The following is a 24,233-nucleotide window of genomic DNA, read 5'->3' on the forward strand; positions in this document are numbered from 1 at the left end:
CACATCTAATAGTATTTTAACTACAGTAATCATACAGTATCCTTTTCACATTTAGCACAACAGGGTAATTATATTGAATTAAATCTGAGCCATACTATATTTGGTATATTTGTTTCAATTCCTGTAATTGTTTTCATTTTAATGCTTCAGTGAGATAAATGTATTATATCAATGTTTTAGCATAAATGAGACTTCATGAGTTGGCTAAAGTAAGAATTAGCCAGTTTCACTTTGAAAATTAAAGTAATATAACTGAAATATTATTATTACCACAGTTATCTACATAGATATTCTCTGCTTACTGCGTTGCTGGACGGTCCTGGTTAGCTGAGCACGTTTGCCGGCACTGCTGAGTCAGTGACAGTAAAAAATAAAACACAAGAGAGGAGAAGCAAACTGAGGCTGCTCTGTGACACCTGAAAGCAGCAGCATTTACACAGACAGCCAGGTTGCCTCTTTGATGAAACTGCAGCAGTGCATGCAGGAGAACAGAAACTGAAGTATCGAGCTCATTACACTCGTATTGATCAACATCGATACAAATGCTGGTATCAAAATTATCAATATTTGGATCGATCTGCCCATGATTACTATTTACTGGAGTCCAATAAAACTCATTTAAAAGTTTTATTCATCTTGTGGAAGTTGTGGAATTTTAAAAATAAAACTGTATTTTTAAAGTTTGTTAATGTAAATGCTTTGATCACTATGACATCCATCCAAGGCCTGGTTATTTTCATGATAGGGTCCAAAGTCAATATCATCGTCTCTCTGTTCTTCAGTCATATCAACACGTTCTCACTCCTTACAATAAATTATAAATGGATTAATGTCTCCCTCTATTGGTCACCAGCTGTAAGCACAGTCCAGTGATTGGACTTGGAAGCTGTGTTCAGAGTTTGACATGGGAAATATGGGACAAGAAGCTATAACTTTATATCCACACTGACACTTAAAGCCTGTCACAGGACCTACATTGAACACTGATGTCTCTCTGATGTGGAGAATAGATGACTTCAAATGTTCTGTTAGCAAGATGTCAGGTAGCAATGAAGTGAAAACAGAATAACTAAATGAACATATCATAAATAATAAGAACAGCTGGTTAAGAAGCTGGAGTTCATGGAGGAAACCCACACAGATGCAAACTAAAATTAATGTGCATCTAAAAAGTAAAATATGAGAACTTACATTAAACAATGACTTGATGGTTCTTTGATAATAAATAACAAAATGTTCTAGTAAGACGTCATGTAGCAATAAAATGAACACAGAAGGACTAAATGAGCAGATCATAAATCAACAATCAGGAAAACAGCTGCTTATGAAATTCTCGCTGTGCTCTTTGTCTGAACTCCTTGTTTCCTCTCTGCTGTGTGAAGTTTGATGAGAACATGAATCAATCATAAATCTGCTGAAAGGAAGACTTGTGGCTCAAACCACAGGCTGTGTTTCCTCTTCTCTGTGTGGTTAAGCCAGAAATCATGAGCTCCTTCAATTTCAATGCATAAAAAAGTCATGAAGCAGAAGAGAAAGTTAGAAACTGTATTTTAAGTAGTTTAAAAGTGATTTGAATTTTTACAGCTCACTTTATTGAACAGATAATAAAGACATTACAGTGGAATAAAAATACATAAAATAGAAAATTAAGATTCATGTGTCATGCACAGAGTTATCATGGTCTTGCTGAACATGTGACTGACACTGTCAAAATAAATCGGTATTACATGAAAGTATGAGCCGGACCTCCTGAGAAAACTGGGAAAACTCTGCTACACAGTAAAAAGGCTGCTGAGCATAACGTCAGAGCAGTTGTTACTTCCCATTATGTTGACAGCTTTAGTTCATGTTGGAGGGTTGTAAGCTGTTTTAAATGACAATGAGTGCCTTTAAATGAAAGCTCTCCTTCAGTGGATTCATGCACAACACTGAACAGCTGTAACATGTACTCTCAGTCTGACACACAACAACAACACACTTTATTTATATCACACTTTCATTGGCAAAGTTACAAAGTGCTTCACAGAAAGACTTTATAATATATTAAAATAAAATAAATAATTAAAAAGATAAAAAGATCTACAGTATATTAAAGTAAATAAAAATTATTATCTAATGGGAGAGAAACAAGTGAAACACACTGAGTGATTCTTTCTGAAGGAAATATAAACTCAGGCATCAGGATCATTGCTTCGAATTCAAAATCTTCTCCTTTTCACTCAAAGTGACTTCAAGTATTTAAGAGACTTTAAAGAGGAAAAACAGCTAAAGAGCTGCTGTTAAGATTTTAGAGCTGTGACTAAATTTGGATTTTGTCACAATCTGTAGCTGCAGACTGTGTGGCTCTTTGTAAGGACCCAAATGCAGACAACGAGAGGCAAAATCAAAATTTTAACAAAAAACGTTTTTCAGGGCTGGAAACAAACATGAACCAAATCAGGTTATCCAAAAATAAACAAAGAACTGACTGAGAAAAAAAAAACTAAACTGGGAAAGCTCAAACTTAAACTAACAGAAAACGTGGAACACTGGGAATACCTCGACACACCTTTGAAGGATTGAGAGATGATCAGTGAAGTGGAAACACATTGGAAAACAGCTCTGATGAATCGAATGTAACGAGACAGGGAAGCCAAACCAAACACACTGAACACGGGATGAAATACTGTCAAAATAAAACAGGAAGTACATGAACACACGAGCTTGATGCAGAAACGGGGATAAACAAACAGGGAGACAAAAGATGAAACAGAAGGAGACAAAACACACTGACACTACTAAGACACACAGAGGGCGAGTGAGCATAAACATGGATGACACGACAGACTCTCACAAGCAACACAGGGATGAGACAAACACACAAGTGGAACCTCACAGACAATAAACCATAAACTGGAAATACAAGAAAACTCAGAAACATAGAAAGAACTAAACTCCTGGTTAAACTGTATAAACTTAAACTTAGACCATCTTCACACTTTCACAGAGAGACTCACAAAAGCAAAATAACCTCAGAATCTTTGGTCAACGACCCAGCACCCTGACAGATTGACATTATTGTAGTCAGAGCTCTCCTCTGCGTCACCACGTTGCCCTGTTGAGGTGATCAAATGAAAGCATTTCAAAACAAACACCCTCTGTTCTGTGCTTAAATGCATTTATTATCAGTGAGAATAATTACCATTGTATAATTTGCATTTTAAATCTTGCATTTTGTGCACTCACTTGTCTTGTTAATGACTTTGAGCTGAATCACAGACGCGACATTGGCGTAAACATCTTCTGCTGGACCTGAAATAATAATCTTACTGATGTTAATGTTCCCTTCCGTGAATCTCTAAATTATTGTGGTGGAGGGGTTTGTGTGTCCCATGGATCCCAGGAGCTATGTTGTTGTTGGAGGAGAGGGGTGGTGCCCCCTGGTAGGGTCTCCAATGGCAAGTTTTATCCGGTCCCTCACCCAAGACCAGACAAAGAATAATAATTTAAAAAAAAACCTGAATGAAAGGAACAGTTCACTCTGCCCTTGAAAGGGTTAACGGGGTCCCACCATGAAGCAATGCCTGGGGAGGGTGCCTAAGAGCAAGCGCCTGGTGGCCAGGCATTGGTCCATGGGGCCTGGCTGGGCATAGCCCAAAAAAAGGACATGGGTCCACCCTAGGGGTGGGTTTTTATAATCGATTTATTGATTAAAATCGATTCTGGCTTGGATAACGTGAAATCGATTCATTAAAATCCTTTTTAATATAAATTTATTTTGCCCGAAATGCCAGAATCTCAGATGAAACCTCACAAAATTTCAACAACCAGGAAACAGCTAAGACAGTAAATGAGAGCAGGTACACAGATTCTGCACAAAGACGTAAACACAAAGCGCGGACCTGCGGATCAGAATCAGTGAGATGTCGCCTTTCTCACCTGACGGCACGGACACGGTCGGGGCTGAAAGCCGACAGCTCGCTGATTCTGATCTGTCGGCGGGTCCGCGCTTTGTGTTCACGCACTTTTAGCGCTGATTCTAAAGCTGTTAGTTTCATCTCTCTCCAAACAATATTGACCGAACCAGCAGCAAAAGAAGATCCAAACTACGCTTCACATAAACATCGTCATGAAATCACTCTGACTTTTACTGTTTTGCTTCCACCACGATAAAATCACACGTCATGCACAGCTCTCTCTCTCTCTCTCTCTCTGTACTTCAAGAACAGTTTCCCGTCTAAAAATCTGTTTTCTGCATTATTCGCTTGCTTGTTGCGCACAAGTCGGCCGCTGTTTTTTTCCTTTTACTTACTTCCAAAAAGAAAACCTAATTTCTGCCGTTCAATACTGAACAAATTTAAACTTTTTAAAATTATGCAAAATGCAAAATGCTTAGCTGTGTTTCTAATAAAACCGCTGTAACGTCAGAGGTAACGTTCATATGTTGATTAATGGTTTTCTTTCGTTTTTGATGTACTGCAGAATATTTTTATAAAATCCAGGCCAGAAAAACCACCTTCATGTTTTTCTGTGTTTTATCTTCAGCTACTTTGACACAAAGGCATCTGCTGTGACGCTCACACCTTTGATAAAGTCTTGCATGTGTCAGCTTCCTTTTTGTAGATACAAAAATATGTAAATGTACTGATCTGAATTATAATATTTCTGACTGTCAAAATTTCCCAGATTCAAATAGAATTGAATCGAATCGAATCGTGGATCAAATCGATTCGGGACCTTGTGAATCAGAATCGAATCGATTCTAGAAATTAGTGATGATACCCAGCCCTAGTCCACCCTCCTATAAGCCCACCACTCACAGGAGGAGAGGGGAGCAGATTGGTGCTACGTCCACTGTACCGGTACGTCAAGATGAAGAGAGAACTGACCGTAAAAGTTAAGCTCTCAATCTACATTTCTACCCTCACTTATGGTCAAGCTCTGGGTTAGTGACCCCAAAGAACGAGATCGTGGAAATAAGCTTACTTCGAAGGGTGGCTTGCCTCTCCTTTAGAGATAGGGTTAGGTGTTTGGCCATGTGGGAGGGGCTAAGAGTAGAACCACATTTGAGGTGGTTCATGCATCTGACAAGGATGCCTCCTGTGTGAGGTTTTTCAGGCATGTCCCACTGTGAGGAGACCCTGGGGCAGACCCAGAAAATGCTGAAGAGATTATATCTGTGGGCTGGTATGGGGAAGCCTTGGTGTTCCCCCAGACAAGCTGGAGGATGTGGCCTCTCTGTTTAGGATGCTGCCCCCACGACCTGGCCCCCAAGCATAAGAAAATGGTTGGACGCATAGACTTCAATGTTAAACATAGTTATTGTATAATCATCCAGCTTCCACAAGCTCTATATTAATGAAAGTTTATACTTCACCATTGTCAGAGTTTTCAGATCTTCTGATTATCTCATAGACACAACGATCACCTGCAGGTCAGAGAAAATCAGTCACCTCATGTCTGTGATATTAAATTAAACACAAATATTATTGAAAATAACATTTATATTAAAAGCTGCAGCAGATGTAATAAGTACAGTCTTGTTGCAAACAGCAGCATAATATTATAAATAGATGAAAAACTAACCAGCAAGAAGAGAGGAGTACACTGGCTGATGATGATGTTGGTTAAACGTCTGCTCATTAACAGCACCTTTATTAAAAATGTAAAATAAGACTTTTGCTTTTAAATGAACCTCATGATGGATTTACGTCTTTGAATGATAATTCAAAAGAACATTTGAAGTAATCTATTCTCCACATCAGAGACCTCAGTGTTCAAGGTAGGTCCTGCGACAGGCTTTAAGTGTCAGTGTGGATATAAAGTTATAGTTCCTTGTCCCATATTTCCCATGTTAAACTCTGAACACAGCTTCATTGAATGATGATAAGTAAAGGAAAAGGTCTCACTGTTGGTTCTTCTGCAGCGATACAACAAGAGCAGGAGAATAATAATGAGAGAGACTCCACAAACCAGTCCAACAATCAACCACACAGGAGATGAAGAGCTGTCAGCTCCTGATACAGTTACTGTGACAACAAACAATAAAGTTTAATTATAATTTATAATTCATAAAATAATTTTAGGAAAGTTCTCAGAAAATGAAGCGAGGTGACTTCAAGCCTTAAAACAAAACTCATTTACAAAAATGCATCAAATGTTTTGATCCTGCTCACCTTTAACTGACATCCAGCTCTGTGCTGACTCTCTTCCTGAGTACTGACACTTGTAGAAACCTTCATCAGACTTTGACACTGCAGAGATCTTCAGCTCCCCTCGGGTATCATTTTGAATAAGTTTGTCATTGTGATAGAAAAACACATTGGAAAGTATTTTTTGTGTTCTCAAACTGCAGCTCAGACTAACAGAAGCTCCCTCAGTCACAGGATGAACAGGACTCACCAGGATAGGACCATTACCATCATCTGTGACACAATCACACACAATTGTTTCAGTCACATCAGCTGGTGCACACTTTTAGAAAAAGCTGACAAACAATAATAAGAACAGATTGTACAAATGTTTTTCATCATGAAGATCTGATCTTGTGTATTTAAAAACTGCTGTTTGTGTTTTATTTTTATCACATAATGACTTCACATACAGCAAAGCTGGGACAAATGTTCATGTGACGTCTAAATCATTCAAATCCAAGAAGTAAATGTATAATAACATACTCTGTACAGTGATGTTGACTGCACTGCCGAACTCTCCTGATCCAGACTCACACCAGTACACTGCAGTATCTGACTTTGATGTGTTGATGTTACATGTGGATCCAGTCATTCTCCTACAGTCAGAGGACAGTCGGCCGTCCTCAGAGAACTTCCTCACTCTCCACTCAGTGAAGTTTCCCTCACAGGTCAGTGAGACAGAGTCAGAGGTGAAGTGTTGCACTCTGTCAGGACTCACTGTGAGAGACGCTGCTGAATGAACATCTGGAAACAACATGCAGTGAAGAGACAAAGCTCACAGATGTTAGGATTCAAAATATCACAGTGAAAATATACGTCTGACTTTTGTGTGGTTCACAGGAGTCCTGCTAGTTATGCAGCCAGATTTACAGACTTTCAAATCATCAACATGAAGATTAAAATTCCTCAAACTGACCTGCAGACCAGACAAACTTTGGTTGACTGTGATCAGTGTGATACTCTGGGTCTCCTCTTCCAGCTCTGCACACATATCCTGCTGTGTGTGTCTGTCCATGAATGATGTAGGAGTCCTGTGCAGTCCCACTGCCATCAGGTAGCAGCTCATAACTGGAGGATTTCTCTGATAGATCAGGAACAGCTTTATACCAGTAGAAGCTCCATCCTGCAGACGGATGTTCAACCTCACAGTTCAGAGTTACTGAGGCTCCAGGACTCAGCCATGATGGAGACACAGTGAGGACAGGACGGGGTTTATCTGTTCAACAAAGATTTTCTCTCAATGTTTCGTCTCTTAACTCTGAATTCAATGTCACTAAAATGTTGACTCACAAATATTTATGATGAACTTTAAGAGTGAGACTATCTAAACATGTCAAATATCTCAACATGTACTAATAAAAACACATTTTTACAAACTGTTTCTATTTCCAGGTTAAATGAACTATGACTCTACTTACTGTCAGAAACTGTCAGTGTGACTGAATCACTCCACTCTGTTGTTTTATGCTGTGAACTTTTCATTCTGCCCTTACAGCGATAGTTTCCACTGTTGGCTGATGAAGCAGATCTAATCCTGTATTCATTTTGATTTGGAGCTTTTATCCTGCTGTTTGTTTCCCACTCATAATCCCACTCAGTGTCTCCTCCATGGATCTCACATCTGACAGTGATCGTCTCTCCTCTGTATATCTCAGACCAGTTTGGATACAGAGTCACAACAGGCCTGTTTGAGGCTGTTACTGTTCAAGAAAGTACAATAAAAACACATGAATGTCAAAAATGTTAATGCCTTTTGTTCTTCATCTTCCTCCTTAATCAGAAATTTATCTGACTTCATGTCAAACTGACCAGTTTTCCCAATCCTGACTGACTGGCTGTCCTCTGTGTAGTAAACTGGGTTTCCTCTTCCTCCTCTGCACCTGTAGAGTCCTTCCTGTGAGACACTGATTTGTCCATTTGAGTGGAAAACTGCATCTTGTGTGGTCAGGGCTTCAGAGGATTTCTCATCTCTGTACCAGTAGTATTTCCATCCAGATGATGATGATGGGTTCACAGAGCAGGTCAGGGTCACACTGCCCCCTACTGGAACAGCTGTGTTATCAGCTCTCAGTTTGGCCTTTGGTTTATCTGCAGTTCAGTTTAGACAAAGAACAAAAGTCAATGACTGAATCAAACCAGTTGAAATAACTTGGTGGAAATATGGAAATAATAAATATCACATAACTTTAATGGTGAAGCTACAACAAACTGTACAACTATCACACAAACACAACACTAATCTTTCAGATTTAATTTGCTGCATTTCTAAGTTAAAGACACACATGAGGAACAATCAGTGGATTTAATGTTTCTTAGTGGATGTGGTGGAGCAGCTGAGACAGATTCAGCATTTGTTCTGCATTTCATCTTTCATGTATTAGAGCTGCACAGCAGAGAAGTTACTCTCATATGTTTTGTTCTCTTCACTGTGAATAAAAAGCTGCTGTTCAGGTTTTTGTTGTTGGAATAAAAACTAAACATTTTACTGACCAACATGAAAGACAGTTATAAAGCTGTAAGAAAGAAGAAGTGCTTTTTCCTTATTTAGATACTCTGGATGAAGATCTTACATGATACAGTCAGTGTGATGATATCACTCCACTCTGAGAAGAAATAGTCCCTTCTGCCCCGGCAGCTGTATCCTCCACTGTCAGACTCAGTAGCTCTGATGATTCTGTGTTCATTGGATGTTGGAGGTGTGTTTAACTTGGCTGCTCTCCATTCATACGTCCACTGAGCTCCTTCACCTCCCTGAATCTCACATCTGACAGTGACTGTCTCACCGCTGTATATCTGAGTCCAGGATGGCTGCAGGGTCACAGTGGGCTTACTGGGAACTGTTCACAGAAAATATCCAGTTAGAGACAAATAAAAACATGAAAATTCTGCTGTTTAAAACATGAGAGTAACGTGAGTGAAAAAAATCAGCCTCCAACAGGCTACAGGGTTAAACCACACCTCAGGAAGTCTGACCACAGATAACAGTTTTTGATCACGGCCACATCCCACTTTGCAAAATAGCTATAAACAGCACAAAGAGTCAAAACCAGGCCAGAGGCAGGACTGCTTCATCAGGATGCACTGAGATATTTTCCAACACCCTGACCTGTAGCTGGTTTTTGATAGCATACTGTGCTACATGAAGAACTGTATAGCACAGCTGCACAGTAGCACAGAGGAAAGAGCTCCACAGGGTTATACAGGTCACCCAGAGGATAGTCAGCCATCCTTTGCCCTCACTTGAAGAACTGCACAGCTCCCGCAGTCTCAGGAACATGAAGAAAATCCTTCAGGATCCATCTCACCCAGGTCATGCACTGTTTGAACGTCTACCTTCAGGCAGACATTTCAGAGCCATAAAGACAAGAACTAACAAACTAAGGAACAGCTTTTATCCCTCAGCCATCACCATGCTGAACGCTGAACACTCAGATCCAACACAACTCTCATATACAGTGTTTACATAGTTACAGCACAGTCTCGTGTTTACACCTGCAGGTACGGCTGGTATTTACATCAACACTGTAACACAGAAACAATTGTTTTATTGTTTGTTATTAAAACAAATCTGAAACTTTCACTGCAAGGTCTCATTTTTCTTTGGAATTTGAACTTTTGTAGCTAAAACACATTTTTTAAAGGTGTGAATCGTTTTGTTGATGTTTTTTGGAGACATTCTCTGTAAGGGTGAGTCCTTAATCTCACCATTTTGGACTTAAATCAAAACCAAAGTTAGAATAGAATAGAATTCAACTTTATTGTCATTGCACATGTCACAGGTACAGGGCAACGAAATGCAGTTTGCATCCATCCAGAAAGTGTTTTAGTCGTGATATAGATATATTACAATATATATTAGCAATAATATAGATATGTAAGTATATTACAGAAATGGGTCTATTATGGTATGTTATAATGTACACGGTGTGAAGTATGTTATGAATATTCTATAACTATAAGTATGTACAGGCTATGAACAGGATATAAATATGAAATAAAAACTATACAGAAATCTGAGATATACAGTTATACAGAATGTGAACTATGCAAGTTATAAACAGTTGTAGGATTAAAAATTATCGTATGTACAGAATGATATTTACACAGAACTATACAGTAGTGCAGTTAAGATAAGTGAGATATGTGGATAATTGTGATAGTGATAAAGTGCTAGTGGTTGTGGGTGTGTGTATGTTCAGTCCATGAGTTTAACGTGGGTCAGATGTCAGGAGGCAGAGTTCAGGAGTCTGACAGCTGTGGGGAAGAAGCTGTTCCGGTACCTGGTGGTCTTAGTCCGGAGGCTCCTGTAGCGCCTCCCAGAGGGCAGGAGGGTGAAGAGTCCATGTGCTGGGTGACTGGGGTCTTTGATGATTTTCCCAGCCCTTTTCAGACACCGCTTCCTGTAGATGTCCTTTATGGCAGGAAGTGGTGCTCCGGCGATGCGCTGGGCAGTTTTCACGACCCTCTGCAACGCCTTCCGGTCCAAGGCAGAGCAGTTCCCGTACCAGACTGTTATACAGTTGGTCAGGATGCTCTCGATGGTGCAGCGATAGAAGTTCACCAGGATGTCTGAGGACAGGTGGTTCTTCCTCAGAGTCCTCAAGAAGAAGAGGCGCTGGTGAGCCTTCTTGACCAGCTTGGAGCAGTTGGTCGTCCAGATGAGATCCTCGGAGATGTGGACTCCCAGGAACTTGAAGCTGCTCACACGCTCCACAGCCGTCCCCTTAATGTAGATGGGTGGATGTGGGTCAGCATTCCTCCTGTAGTCCACGATGAGCTCCTTAGTCTTCTCGGTGTTAAGCAGCAGGTTGTTTGCGTCGCACCACTCAGCCAGACGATCCACCTCCTCCCTGTAGGCGGTCTCATCATTGTCACTGATGAGGCCAATCACCGTGGTGTCATCTGCAAACTTAATGATGGTGTTGGAACCATCAGCAGGTCTGCAGTCGTGGGTGAAGAGGGAGTAGAGGAAAGGGCTCATCACACAGCCTTGTGGTACACCGGTGTTCATTGTAATTGTTGATGAGCAGCGGTTATCCAGTCGGACATGTTGGGGGCGGTTGGTCAGGAAGTCCAGTAACCATTTGCAGATGAGGGAACTGATGCCCAGGTCTGTCAGTTTCCTGATGAGTTGTGAGGGGTGGATTGTATTGAATGCTGAACTGAAGTCTATAAACAGCATTCTGGCGTAGGTGTTGTTGTTGTCCAGGTGTGAGAGGACAGAGTGCAGTGCGATGGAGACTGCATCCTCTGTGCTCCTGTTCTGGCGGTATGCGAATTGGTGGGGGTCCAGGGTGGGAGGGAGACAGGATTTGAAGTGTGCTAAGACCAGCTGCTCTAAGCACTTAGTGATGATGGGGGTGAGGGCTACTGGGCGGTAGTCATTGAGGCTAGATGGGTTGGAGTTTTTGGGTATCGGGACGATGGAGGTGGATTTGAAGCAGGCCGGTACCACAGCGTGGGCCAAGGACAGATTGAATATGTCTGTGTGCACTCCTGCAAGCTCCCCAGAACACGCTCTGAGAACACGCCCGGGTATGCCATCAGGACCTGCAGCCTTGTGGACATTGATCCTGCTCAGCACCGCTCCTACATCGGTGGGGGAGAGAGTCAGAGGTTGGTGGTCTGGCGTCATGTCTGCTTTGGTTGTGGTTGTGGGGTTCCCTCGCTCAAAACGAGCATAAAAGTTGAATAAATGTTTGTATTTTCCCACCTCTCCAAGTAATCTTAATGAGCAGAAAACTCATTTGAGGGTTAATAAACTCACAGCTATTAGATAAAGTTGTTAGCACACATTACATAATGACCTCTTAGTCTGGTAGAAATAAAATAATTAAACTCACGAGTTTCTGTAACTGTGACGTCACTGCTGTCCTCTGTGTAGTAAACTGGATCTCCTCTCCCTCCTCTGCAGTGGTACAGACCTCCTTGTGAGACACTAATAACTCTGTTGGCTTCATTTCCTCTCATGAGCTGAGCTTTAGAAGAGACTGAATCACGTCTGAACCAGTCAAACTTCCAGCCAGCAGAGCCCTCCACAGAGCAGCTCAGTGTCACACTGCCCCCTGCTGGTATGATTGAACTGTGTGCTGTCAGTGTGGCTCTGGGTTTACTTGCTGTTGAAGAAACAAAACCATTGAAAAATTAAATCTTCATCATGAATACATTTCTTACAGAACTATTCACACTTTAAACATTCACACAGTAATTTATCTACAAACACAAAAAAATAATTAGTTTCCCTGCATGTCACACATTAGATTGTCTAACAAACTAAAGATTTCACTGATTTATCATTCTCTTATCAAACTATCATCTCTGTACATTCCTCTTTACATTGCTGATGTTTTAAGAGCCTCCATGGTGTCTCTGCTTTCTGTTTGCACAGTGAGAAAAACTGTTGTCCTGAGCTGCCTGCAGACAGCTGGATCATTGTTGGAGTTTTCCTGTTAAGACAGATGTAAACATGAAAACATTAAATGTCAGCATGAATCATGGTCCAACTCACATGAAACTGTCAGTCTGAAGGCATCACTCCATCCTGTTAAGAGATAGTCACTGCTACCCCGACATCTGTAGTCTCCACTGTGGGACACTGAAACTCTGCTGATCCTGTATTCACTGGATGTTGGAGGGCTGTTTGTGTTGGGTGCTGTCCATTCATATTTCCACACCTTTCCTTCACCTCCCTGAATCTCACATCTGAGAGTGATTGTCTCACCAGTGAATATCTGAGACCAGCTGTGCTGCAGTTTCACAGCAGCCAAAACTGTTCAACAAACAAACACAAATATTAAACTGAAAAAAATCATAAATCATATTTATAAATTGTTACTTCAGTTTAATCATGATTTTTCATTTTATTTCACAACAAAATTTCACCCTCACCTTGTTTCTGAATTGTAACTGGAGCACTGTCCTCTGTGGAGAAAACTGGATCTCCTCTCCCTCCTCTGCAGTAATAGATGCCTCCTTCTGAAATACTGATAGTGTGCTCTGATGTTCCAGCTCCTATTTTCTGAGCTCCAGAAAACTGTGAATCACGTCTGAACCAGTCAAACTTCCAGCCAGCAGAGCCCTCCACAGAGCAGCTCAGTGTCACACTGCCCCCTGCTGGTATGACTGAACTGTGTGCTGTCAGTGTGGCTCTGGGTTTACTTGCTGTTGTAGTTACAGGAAAGACAAACATCAGACTGTCACTTGCTTCAGGAAAAACTTTGTTGCAATAAATAAAGATTTTAAAGAGAAAGTAAAAAATTCAAGAATCATTTTAGAAATATGCAATTTGTTGTTTTTTTCAGTAAGTGCTTAATAGTAATGATCAAACTTCACACATTCACTCAGTCATTTAGCTTCTAGCACCAAACAGAAAATATTTACCTGCATGTGACACATTAGACTGTCTTCATGCACAACTACACTACAGATTCCCTCTGATTTATTCTTCATCTATTCAAAGACAAATGTTACAAATACAAAGTACTTTATCCATGTTTAATCCATGGTCAGTTTGTTTGTGTCCTCTCTACATTTCCCTTTAATAATAGTCTAAAGTCACACTACACTGAATGGTGTCTGTTATTGTTCGAGCACCGTGACCATCGCTGACATGGTTCCAACATCAAGTTCAGGTAGTTTTCTATGATCTTAAATTTAATTTTGAATAATGTAAACACCTTATTTACAGAGAAAAACTCAACAATCAGAGAGGCTGACAGACTCCAATGAAGTCTCCAATAAATAAAACCACACAGGAGTCCTTTGAGTTTAATTCAGCTAAAGATGGAGTCTGTGTTCCTCATGAGACCAAACTTGCCAAAATGTGAACAACCTGTGGAGGGTCTTGTTTAACGCTGCCACTGCAGCTTGTCTAACATCTGATTGGTTACCATGTAGAGTAAGTCAGCACAGATCGATACTAGAAAATTGACTGCGATGAACTGGTGGTACTGTGGACGTGGGGCAGCCAGGTATCCCAGAATGCATTTCAATTCACAAGCAGCAATTATAGTGCTATCGAGTATAAGTAAAGTTTTAAAATACCCTGTTTGTCGGTCACCAAGTGTACTTTTTTAATCCATGGTCAGTTTGTTTGAGTCTATTTGCATAAGCGCTTCGATGTTAGCTTTGCTAACTGTTAGCTGATGGACTGTTCTGAGCTCTCGATGCCACAAAGCACGACTCCAGTCACACAGTTTAACACCCACACTGAGTGAACACTGGACATAATTCACTGAGGTTTTATCTGTGGGGTGATGTTTATTTCATTGATTTATTTAATGCTGATTAAATCAGTTTGACTCAGATTAAAGTTTCATAACTGCACAGTGTTACTGAAGTTTAATGTCTGACTGGAGCGCATGTTGAACTGAAACATTCGCTTGCTTTTTCTTTGATATTCATGAAATGTTATATATTTTTAACCAATCATTTTGAATTAAAACTAAAATTACAAATATTTTTATACAAGAAGAAAAGAAAGAATTTCCACCCTGAGAAGAAACGTCTGAACCAGCATGTTGATGCTGTTCATGGACACTGAAGACTGCAGCCTGTCCACAAATGGTTAAATGATCAGTTTTGTAATATAAACACAAACTGTCTGTTATCATGTTTGAAAGTTTACTAGAATAAAAAATAAATAAATTAACATCTGATTTGTGATTTTATTTAATAGGCAGATGACTAATTTTCCCAATTAAAGGTTAGATTAACACAATAAGTAATTTGAAATAATGTGGATGAAAGATCTTACATGATACAGTCAGTGTGATGATATCACTCCACTCTGAGAAGAAATAGTCCCTTCTGCCCCGGCAGCTGTATCCTCCACTGTCAGACTCAGTAGCTCTGATGATTCTGTGTTCATTGGATGTTGGAGGTGTGTTTAACTTGGCTGCTCTCCATTCATACGTCCACTGAGCTCCTTCACCTCCCTGAATCTCACATCTGACAGTGACTGTCTCACCGCTGTATATCTGAGTCCAGGATGGCTGCAGGGTCACAGTGGGCTTACTGGGAACTGTTCACAGAAAATATCCAGTTAGAGACAAATAGAAACATAAAGTCATTTTGAAACCTGATTTTCTTTTTGCTGTTGTTCAGAGGAGAAAGATTTACTGCATCCTGGTGACATTTTCACTGTAAATGAAGCTGGATTGAAAAATCAGTGTTTACATTTATTTACCGTGTGGTACACGTGTGTGGTGGCCCACCGGTGTATCTGACTCACACAGCCTGTTCTCCACACACTCCACATTTATAAAGTGCTCTACAAATCCTAACATTACAGCTAACAGCTGCATTTTCCCTTTGAAGAACCACTGACTGCTACAGAGACAGGGAGTGAAGGTGGACAGTATATCCTTGTTTTTATGGCAACAAATTTACCTTGAAAGTGGTACAACTGTGTATAATATGATTCACAAGCATTAAGTAATATTTACAAATGTGTGCAGTGATTTGTGTGCAACTTTTCAGGTCTCCAGTTCACACAAACTATTTTACAAATGTGTCGACACAAACCTGAGTAACTGCTGATCATTGAGGCACAAATTTTAAGGTCCGGATTGTTTTTTCAGATTTCTTTCTTTAAAATTCATCGTCCATAATTCAGAGATGATAATAAATATACTTAATACAATACAAGATGTCTTAATAATAAGAAGAAGTTTTTTACCTTTTAAGAACTTTTTAACAAAAACATTAAAGAGGAGAAAAACAGCACAGGCCTGTGCAGGCCTACTTTAAATAAAGCATCATTGTGCAGGTCTGTTTGAGTTCACAATAAGTAAATAAAACGTAGCTGTGGTCCAATAATTGTAAAATAAGAAGAATAATCATGAAAACTATTTGTATGTAATTATGTCTTCAGTCCATTTCAATGAGCTCATCTTCTGTGTTTTTGTCATGCAGCCACGGGCAGCCCTGAGTATAAAATACAATTACATCAGCTCAGGGTCGAAAATATAAAGATATTTATTGCACAATAACAACATATCTGGTGATAATATAAAGGTCACAAAACCTTAAATACATGTGGACGAATCACCTGACACGCACAGATCACGTCTCGTGCCCACGTGGGGTTTTGAGTCTAATCTAACTGCCAGCTTCACACAGATCCACAAATGTGAGCTGCTTTCAAGTCACAAATCATTGCTTGTTGATCATATCGTGCACATTTGTAACACTTTCAAGACAAATTTGTCTCCTTATGAAAGCAGACTGTGTCATGTTGACATGAGTGTCAGAATGGCAGGTTTATCTCCAGATCCACGGCTCTGACCCACGGAGACCTCTGGCTGATGCTCAGTGTTCTGAGTTTGGCTCGTAGCTGCTAACTAGCTTTCTGCTCTGGGTCAACTTATGGCAAAGTGCAGAGATGGAGAGAGGCGTGGGAAGGTTACAGCAGCACACTTTCTTCCTCTGGAGGCGGTGAACACAGTGAACAGCTGGATACTAACATCTGGCTCACAGCTGGGCCTGTCAGACTCTCTCTGGCTGCAGTAGCTGCTGCTATAAACACACTTTGCTTTTTCTCACTCTGTAAACTTCCTCCTGCAGATGTTACTCTCACTCGCTGCTTCGCACACACCGCAGAGAGAGGCGCTCCCTGTCTTCACCACAACATTCAACCTGTGGCACGGAATACATTACCCATCAGGCCACCTTCTTAAAGCAAGGTTGGACTTTTATTTTTTATTTTTTCACCCAAAGCTTGCGGGAGCCACAGCTGAGGGGCGGAAGAGCCGCGGGTTACCGACCCTGATCTGACCTGATGTTAGCTGAGCTGTTAGCTTGGTGATGACCTCGGATGGCAACATGTTCAGGATTAACCTTTATTTTTGTTTATTTGTTTTTAGGGCTCTATGGCTTCATACATGTAGTCTTTCATGTCCACTTAAAGTCTTTTTAGAATAAAGAAGCATTTAGAAAGAGAGAGGCCAAAAATATTTAACAAAACACAATTTAAAGACTAACAGCAGCTAATGAGCTATAAATATGCAGTTTTTCTAGTCTTTTCTGGAGTTGATGCCACAATATTTATTTCTACATTTGTATGAAACACATGAGAAACTTAAATAACAGAAAGTTTAAAACTCACAAGTCTCCACAACTGTGACGTCACTGCTGTCCGCTGTGTAGTAAACTGGATCTCCTCTCCCTCCTCTGCAGTGGTACAGACCTCCTTGTGAGACACTAATAACTCTGTTTGCTTCATTTCCTCTCATGAGCTGAGCTTTAGAAGAGACTGAATCACGTCTGAACCAGTCAAACTTCCAGCCAGCAGAGCCCTCCACAGAGCAGCTCAGTGTCACACTGCCCCCTGCTGGTATGATTGAACTGTGTGCTGTCAGTGTGGCTCTGGGTTTACTTGCTGTTGAAGAAACAAAACCATTGAAAAATTAAATCATCATCATGAATACATTTCTTACAGAACTAATCACACTTTAAACATTCACACAGTAATTTATCTACAAACACAAAAAAATAATTAGTTTCCCTGCATGTGACACATTAGACTGTTTAACAAACTAAAGATTTCACTGATTTATCATTCTCTTATCAAACTGTCATCTCTGTACATTCCTCTTTACATTGCTGATATTTTAAGAGCCTCCATGGTGTCTCTACTTTCTGTTTGCACAGTGAGAAAAACTGTTGTCCTGAGCTGCCTGCAGACAGCTGGATCATTGTTGGAGTTTTCCTGTTAAGACAGATGTAAACATGAAAACATTAAATGTCAGCATGAATCATGGTCCAACTCACATGAAACTGTCAGTCTGAAGGCATCACTCCATCCTGTTAAGAGATAGTCACTGCTACCCCGACATCTGTAGTCTCCACTGTGGGACACTGAAACTCTGCTGATCCTGTATTCACTGGATGTTGGAGGGCTGTTTGTGTTGGGTGCTGTCCATTCATATTTCCACACCTTTCCTTCACCTCCCTGAATCTCACATCTGAGAGTGATTGTCTCACCAGTGAATATCTGAGACCAGCTGTGCTGCAGTTTCACAACAGCCAAAACTGTTCAACAAACAAATAGACACAAATATTAAACTGAAAAAATGATATTTATAAATTGTTACTTCAGTTTAATCATGATTTTTCGTCTTATTTCACAACCAAATTTCACCTTCACCTTGTTTCTGAATTGTAACTGGAGCACTGTCCTCTGTGGAGAAAACTGGATCTCCTCTCCCTCCTCTGCAGTAATAGATGCCTCCTTCTGAAATACTGATAGTGTGCTCTGATGTTCCAGCTCCTATTTTCTGAGCTCCAGAAAACTGTGAATCACGTCTGAACCAGTCAAACTTCCAGCCAGCAGAGCCCTCCACAGAGCAGCTCAGTGTCACACTGCCCCCTGCTGGTATGACTGAACTGTGTGCTGTCAGTGTGACTCTGGGTTTACTTGCTGTTGTAGTTACAGGAAAGACAAACATCAGACTGTCAGTTGCTTTGGGGAAGAACTTTGTCATATTACAAATAAAGATTTCAACATAAAAACTCAATAGTAATTTAAAAAAAAATCAAAATTTATTTTTATTAATTTATAATTTATGTATTTTTTTTATGTATTCAGTAAGTGCTTAATAGGTCACAACCCTGGATGATGGGTTAAGAAGATAGATGGAGTTCAATAATAGATCTCAGGTTTCTCAGGTAGGTCGGTCCCTGATCTCAGTGTGACCATCACACATGATGCAAACAGGCATCAACAGCACAAGAATAAAAAAGTGTCTTTAAAGCAAATTAGATGAGAATCAACAACTGTCAGCAGCACATGAGGACAGCACAGGTATCTCAGCTAACTGTTAGCCAGCTAGAGAGCCAGGAGCTAACACTGGATGTATATAACATGATGAAAACTTTATCAGAGTGAATCAAGAATAAGGTGAGACTGTTTTTATGCTCTGCCACCAAACTGTACTCCTAAATGCAGAGACAGGTGAACTATACACTGTTAACTGATCTGAGACCAGTTGATTGTGGAAACTCTTATTTTCAGATTTTTTGTTAATCTGTTTTTTATTTAAATGTTTGTTTTAAGGATCATGATCACATAAATATATATGCATAAAGATGCATAACCAGTGGACAGTCAGCAGCATTTATCAGTCACCATAATTTACACAGATGTTTTTCATACTGTATGCTATCCCCGACTCCAACCAGGGCTGTGATGTGATAACAGAACTCTTCTCTGTTGATGATCAGCCTTTTCTTTTTTCAGCATCTCTATTTTCCATCGTCAGACAGCAGCTCTGCTCATTCTGTATTTATTGATCATGTTTGTTCAACAACTTCAAATAAATTATAAAAACAAAATAATTGTGTCATAATTCAGAGCTGCAGTGGTGGAAACTACACATGTGCAGGTACTGAGGAAACTGAGATCATTACATCTGTGTTTAATATTTGTTATGATTTTCTCTGATTTTGTTACTAAACTAAGACAAAGAACAATATGACTGAATGAAATGTGTCCAACTTACATGATACAGTCAGTGTGATGATGTCACTGCACTTTAAATCAGGCATGGTGCAGCAGCTGTATCCTCCACTGTCAGACTCAGTAGCTCTGCTGATTCTGTATTCAGATGTTGATGGTCTGATTAATGTGCCATCTCTCCATACAAACACTGACTGACTTCCTTCACATCTGACAGTGACTGTCTCACTGCTGTATATCTGAGGCCAGGATGGTTCGAGGATCACGGTGGGCTTATTGGGAACTGTTCACATAAACACATCAAGTTAGAGATTGATGGAAGCATAAAGTCATTTTGAAGCTGTCCTGATTTTTATTGCTGCTGTTAAGAGTCAAAAGATTTACTGCATCCTGGTGACATTTGGACTTGAAAACAATAAGATGTGTTTTCATGAAACAAATTAAAGCAGTTAATTAATATTCTGAGCAAAACCACAGAGTGACTGCACAGAGCTGCAGGATTTAACTGACTATTGTTAATAAACTGATTTTATACCTTAAATAAAACGATGCACAAACAGAGAAACAGAATGTGATTTAAAATGGTGCATGAAATATGAAATATGAAATATCAGAGCAAAATTATACATATTTTATAAATGTAATAAAAAAGAAACATTTCTCACCTCCAGCATTAACATAGAAGAGAGTACCGAGCACTAAAGTAAAGATTAAACATCATCAGGATCAAACTGGCAGAAAATCAAACTCAAAATGAACTAAAGTATTTAGTACTTACACAATAAGCCCGTCATGCAGAGCAAAGAGTGCCCCATCCTCACATCCAGCCCTGCTGCACTCTGATCCTCAGCTGATCTCAAACACTTTGACTTTACATCAATAATAAAAAGAGAAGCTGCATTTAATACAGATAAGACCAGAGTGTTTCTTCTGACTGTGGCCTCTCTGTGCTTCCTTTCTTTTTATAGAAACCTCAAACAGCTCCTGTAGCTTTGACCACAGCACTTGTGTGACGTGTTCACATTTCCTGTCCACTGCAAACATGCAGGCTTGCTTCTTGTGTTTTCTTCTTACCTTCTGTTGTTTCAGGTCAGGTGACATATTTTACCAGCTCATAATTATGTTTTATTCTCAGAGACTTTTATGTGATTTGTGCAGTGTGCTGTGGATCATCATAATGTTGGAATATTTTATCTTGACTCATCTTATCAGCCAATGTTTCTGAACATCCACAAACATCTATTGTGCCATACATGAATGCTGTCTTCCCGAAATGTATTGTTCTCAGTTTCAGGCCACCACACTCACTCACTCTCCAGGATTATGCACAGACAATGATCTCCAAATATTTGATTTATTTTCATCTGTTCCCAATAGCATATCAAATATGACTCGTTTGAAGGTGCACGTGTTCACATTTTGAGCTGAAAATACTGTGAGTGAAAGAGGCCATCTATGTCCACTGTGAATGACCATCATTGACCAGAGGTGGTGACTTATGGTATCAACTGTCAGTCACCTACAATGCAGTTTTGAGATCCCTTGATTACACATATGATTAAAAACGGGTATATGATACTCTTAATGGACAATCCCCACTAAGATTAAACACTCAGGACTCTCCACCATTTGCTTTTAGAAGTGAAGAAGCCTCTTAGATGAGAGGTGAGACGTCTTCAAGAAACTTAAAGAAGTTTAGTGACTTTCTTTCCAAACTCCTTAGACTACCATGACCTGGATGACTGAGAACCTACACAGATATTCAATAATAATACAAATGAGTGGCACAGAGGTACAGTGGTGTGTACTGTTACCTCACAGGAGGAAGTTTGTGGATTTGAATCCACCAGCTGGGACTTTTTGTCTGGAGTTTGCATGTTCTCCCTCTACCTGTCTGGGTTCTCTCCAGGTACTCTGGCTACTCTGTTAGTCTCCTCTATATGAGTCTAGTAAGTCAAGTAAAACTATATTTATATAGCACCTTTCTAGATAAAAAATCACCAAGTTCTTCAAACACACAAAAAGACAGCAGTTAACAAAATACAATTCTAAAAACGTGTTTTTAGTTGTTTTTTGAAAGAAGCTACTGAGTCCACAGATCTTAAGCTCAGTGGGAGAGAGTTCCACAGTCTGGGAGCCACAGTGGCAAAAGCTCTGTCTCCCTTTAGTTCTCAGCCTTGTATGATGAATGACAAGTAGACCCTGATTATATGACCTAAGAGACCTGCTAGGCACATTGGGCTGTAGAAGTTTAATGATGTAGGTCAGTACCAGAATCTTGAAATGAACTCTGAACTCAATGGGGAGCCAGTGCAGCTGTATTAGCAACGGTGTCACATGTGAGTACTTATATGATACTAAGCCTACAGTGTACCTCAGTTTTTCACTCGATCAAAACACATAACAATGGCCATTTTCAATATACAGTCTATAGTATCAATCACAGGTAAAGCTCACAAACACAGCCTCCATCCTTCATTCCCAAAAAGTTGATTCTGATCATCTGGATGTAGAGTTTTCAGTGAGAAAAACTTTTCTCACTCATCCAACTGACTTCTTCAGTCTCAGCTGACTGCAGGTTTCCCCAACATTATAAACAGTGCTGTTTATAAGGCTTCACATAAAAGTACTGACCCTTGTATGTGAAGTAGGTGAAATGAAGACACAGTTCCAAGAGCAAACACACTTGGTCGGTGCTGAGAGTGGTCCTGTTGCTGAGGTTGGGGTTATCCTGTAATCTCTTACAAACTACCTCCACTGCTTCAGTGACTGGAAGACAACTGAAGAGAGATGTAACATTGTACAAGACAATTGTTTCATCTGCCTCATTAATGTTATCTTTAACCTTCTCAACAAAATCCAAGATGTTCTGGATGTGGTGTTTAGAGCTGCCTACCAACGGGTTGAGGATCGAAGCCAGAAACCTTTAGATGTTATAGGTGACCAAGTGGATCATACAGACAACTGGTGTTAAAGGTACACCCTTCATTAAAACATACAGACTTGGTGTAGCTTCCCCTGGGTATAGACTGTGGAATGAGGTCAGGTCAGTAGCTTTGTGCTATTCTAACTGCTTCAGACAATCGATCAGCTTCTTTGCGTAACCAAAACCTGGGTCTCGTTTCAGGGCCTTATAAGTATTTTGGCACTGAGCAGTGCTAAACTCCATCCTTCATTCTGTCAAACACTTTCTTACAAAGGTTATGATTAAGGTTTGTTGCAGTATCATCTACACACACTCACCAACATGTTGATATCCAAGTGTTTTAGATTGTTTAACAGCAGGTGTGTTTCTCCATCCCTCCACTTTTCTGTGGCAAAGGTAAAATACATTAAGATTTAACTTCCTGTTTTTACCTTATTTGCAACTTTTGTGTTAACATAAGTGCAAAAGTTTCAGTACACATCAATATTTCAAGAGTTCATAATGCCTCCAGACATGAAGTCAAAAAAGGCCTAAAAACTTGGGGACTCTGTGATACTGCAGAGTCCAGCAGACAGTTTGGAGTCGAACACTGACGTCATCATCACAGGTGCAGGAACCATTTCTGTAACACCAGCCAAACAGACACATTAGTATCAGTAGGTATAGATGATTTACTGGCTCCTCTGTTGGTTACAAAGCAGTGATTATACTTTGGAGTTTTGTGTTATACTGTGAGGAACTGGCCTGTTTGGAAGTTGCAGTAAGAAGAAAAACATGTCTGTATATGATTTTGTGGACAGAGAGAGTGATGGATGATTTTATTTATTCCAGAGATAAATGAACATTTACAGCACGTCCATGCAGAGACTCTTAAAGACATGAGCGTGAGAAACAAGCTTTTCACCGTTTCTCTTGATGCCCACATGCTTTATTTATTCTTTAGTCCAGCATGTGTCATCACCACAATAAAGCTACTTTTAACCTGTTTTCACACATTGTCATACCTGCACATTTCCACTGTGCTGTGTTGACTTTAAAGAAGACAAACGTTAGACTTCAGGCTGAAACCACAGGCTGCATTTCCTCTTTTCTTGGAGGCCCAGACAGAAATGTTGTGGTATCAGATTTTCAGCAGATAAAAATAAACCAACAACAGTCTTTTACACACATGCAGTCATCACAGTCTGCTCAGAAGAACAAAGGGGGGTCAGAAAAGAACTAAAGGGTGACCTGAACCACTAGACTCACATGTCATATGTAGTCTTGTCTACACGCTGAGGCATCTGTCAATTAATATTAATCTGAAACATTATCACCCCCCTTTCTTTTCTTTGTGTGTGTGTTTGTATTCAGATTTGTGAAGTTGTGCCCTTAATCTTCATAATATCAAAACCCCGGAAACACAAGGAAGGTGCATCATGATGAGACCCAGAACCAAAACATTCAAGAAAAGCTGAATACACTAGTGTAGATAACACCCGGCAGTGTGGTAAATTGTGCTCAGAGAGCATCTGCACCCCATAAGACCAAGAAGCCAAGAACACCAGCATGCTGTGTGAGAAACATGCTTGAAAGTCAGAGCCCCTCTGGCATCTTGCCCACAGTCTTGTGGGTTCACATGGTTAGTGGGTCCTCTCTGTGGCCGACTGGCTGTTAACCCAGTGAGTGAGAGTTT

At 40.1% G+C, this 24,233-nt stretch overlaps 1 protein-coding gene and 2 long non-coding RNA genes across 3 annotated transcripts; all 3 read right to left on the reverse strand.

Annotated features, from left to right (window-relative positions):
* Positions 1 to 1,590: 1,590 nt before the first annotated feature.
* LOC109201641 (uncharacterized) lies at positions 1,591 to 5,412 on the reverse strand. Its single transcript, XR_002061702.2, has 3 exons — positions 5,357 to 5,412; positions 3,226 to 3,291; positions 1,591 to 3,094 (listed from the first exon to the last, which is right to left on the reverse strand). It is a non-coding gene; the product is annotated as an uncharacterized LOC109201641 (long non-coding RNA).
* Positions 5,413 to 5,560: 148 nt separating this feature from the next.
* Positions 5,561 to 12,145, reverse strand: LOC109201648 (putative high affinity immunoglobulin gamma Fc receptor IC). The gene is made up of 5 exons (XM_025904368.1): positions 12,017 to 12,145; positions 8,744 to 9,010; positions 7,983 to 8,261; positions 5,889 to 6,008; positions 5,561 to 5,631 (listed from the first exon to the last, which is right to left on the reverse strand). Exons 1-5 carry the CDS (start codon positions 12,141 to 12,143, stop codon positions 5,561 to 5,563), a joined length of 864 nt encoding a protein of 287 aa, XP_025760153.1. The 5' UTR covers positions 12,144 to 12,145.
* Positions 12,146 to 12,905: 760 nt separating this feature from the next.
* On the reverse strand, positions 12,906 to 15,114 carry LOC112844747 (uncharacterized). Its single transcript, XR_003217494.1, has 4 exons — positions 14,929 to 15,114; positions 14,665 to 14,725; positions 13,062 to 13,334; positions 12,906 to 12,942 (listed from the first exon to the last, which is right to left on the reverse strand). It is a non-coding gene; the product is annotated as an uncharacterized LOC112844747 (long non-coding RNA).
* Between the last annotated feature and the right edge of the window lie 9,119 nt (positions 15,115 to 24,233).

Source organism: Oreochromis niloticus, unplaced genomic scaffold (assembly GCF_001858045.2).
Source record: "Oreochromis niloticus isolate F11D_XX unplaced genomic scaffold, O_niloticus_UMD_NMBU tig00001146_pilon, whole genome shotgun sequence".
NCBI lineage: Eukaryota > Metazoa > Chordata > Actinopteri > Cichliformes > Cichlidae > Oreochromis > Oreochromis niloticus.

Excerpts from the sequence above, each read along its gene's own strand:
- LOC109201648 (XM_025904368.1), bottom strand. The coding sequence starts at position 12,143 with ATGAGAGGAAATGAAGCCAACAGAGTTATTAGTGTCTCACAAGGAGGT. Across the intron at positions 9,011-12,016 it reads CGTCACAGTTACAGAAACTC|TTCCCAGTAAGCCCACTGTG; the intron begins GTGAGTTTAATT and ends TTCTGTGAACAG. Across the intron at positions 5,632-5,888 it reads TCGCTGCAGAAGAACCAACA|GTGCTGTTAATGAGCAGACG; the intron begins GTGAGACCTTTT and ends TTTTTAATAAAG.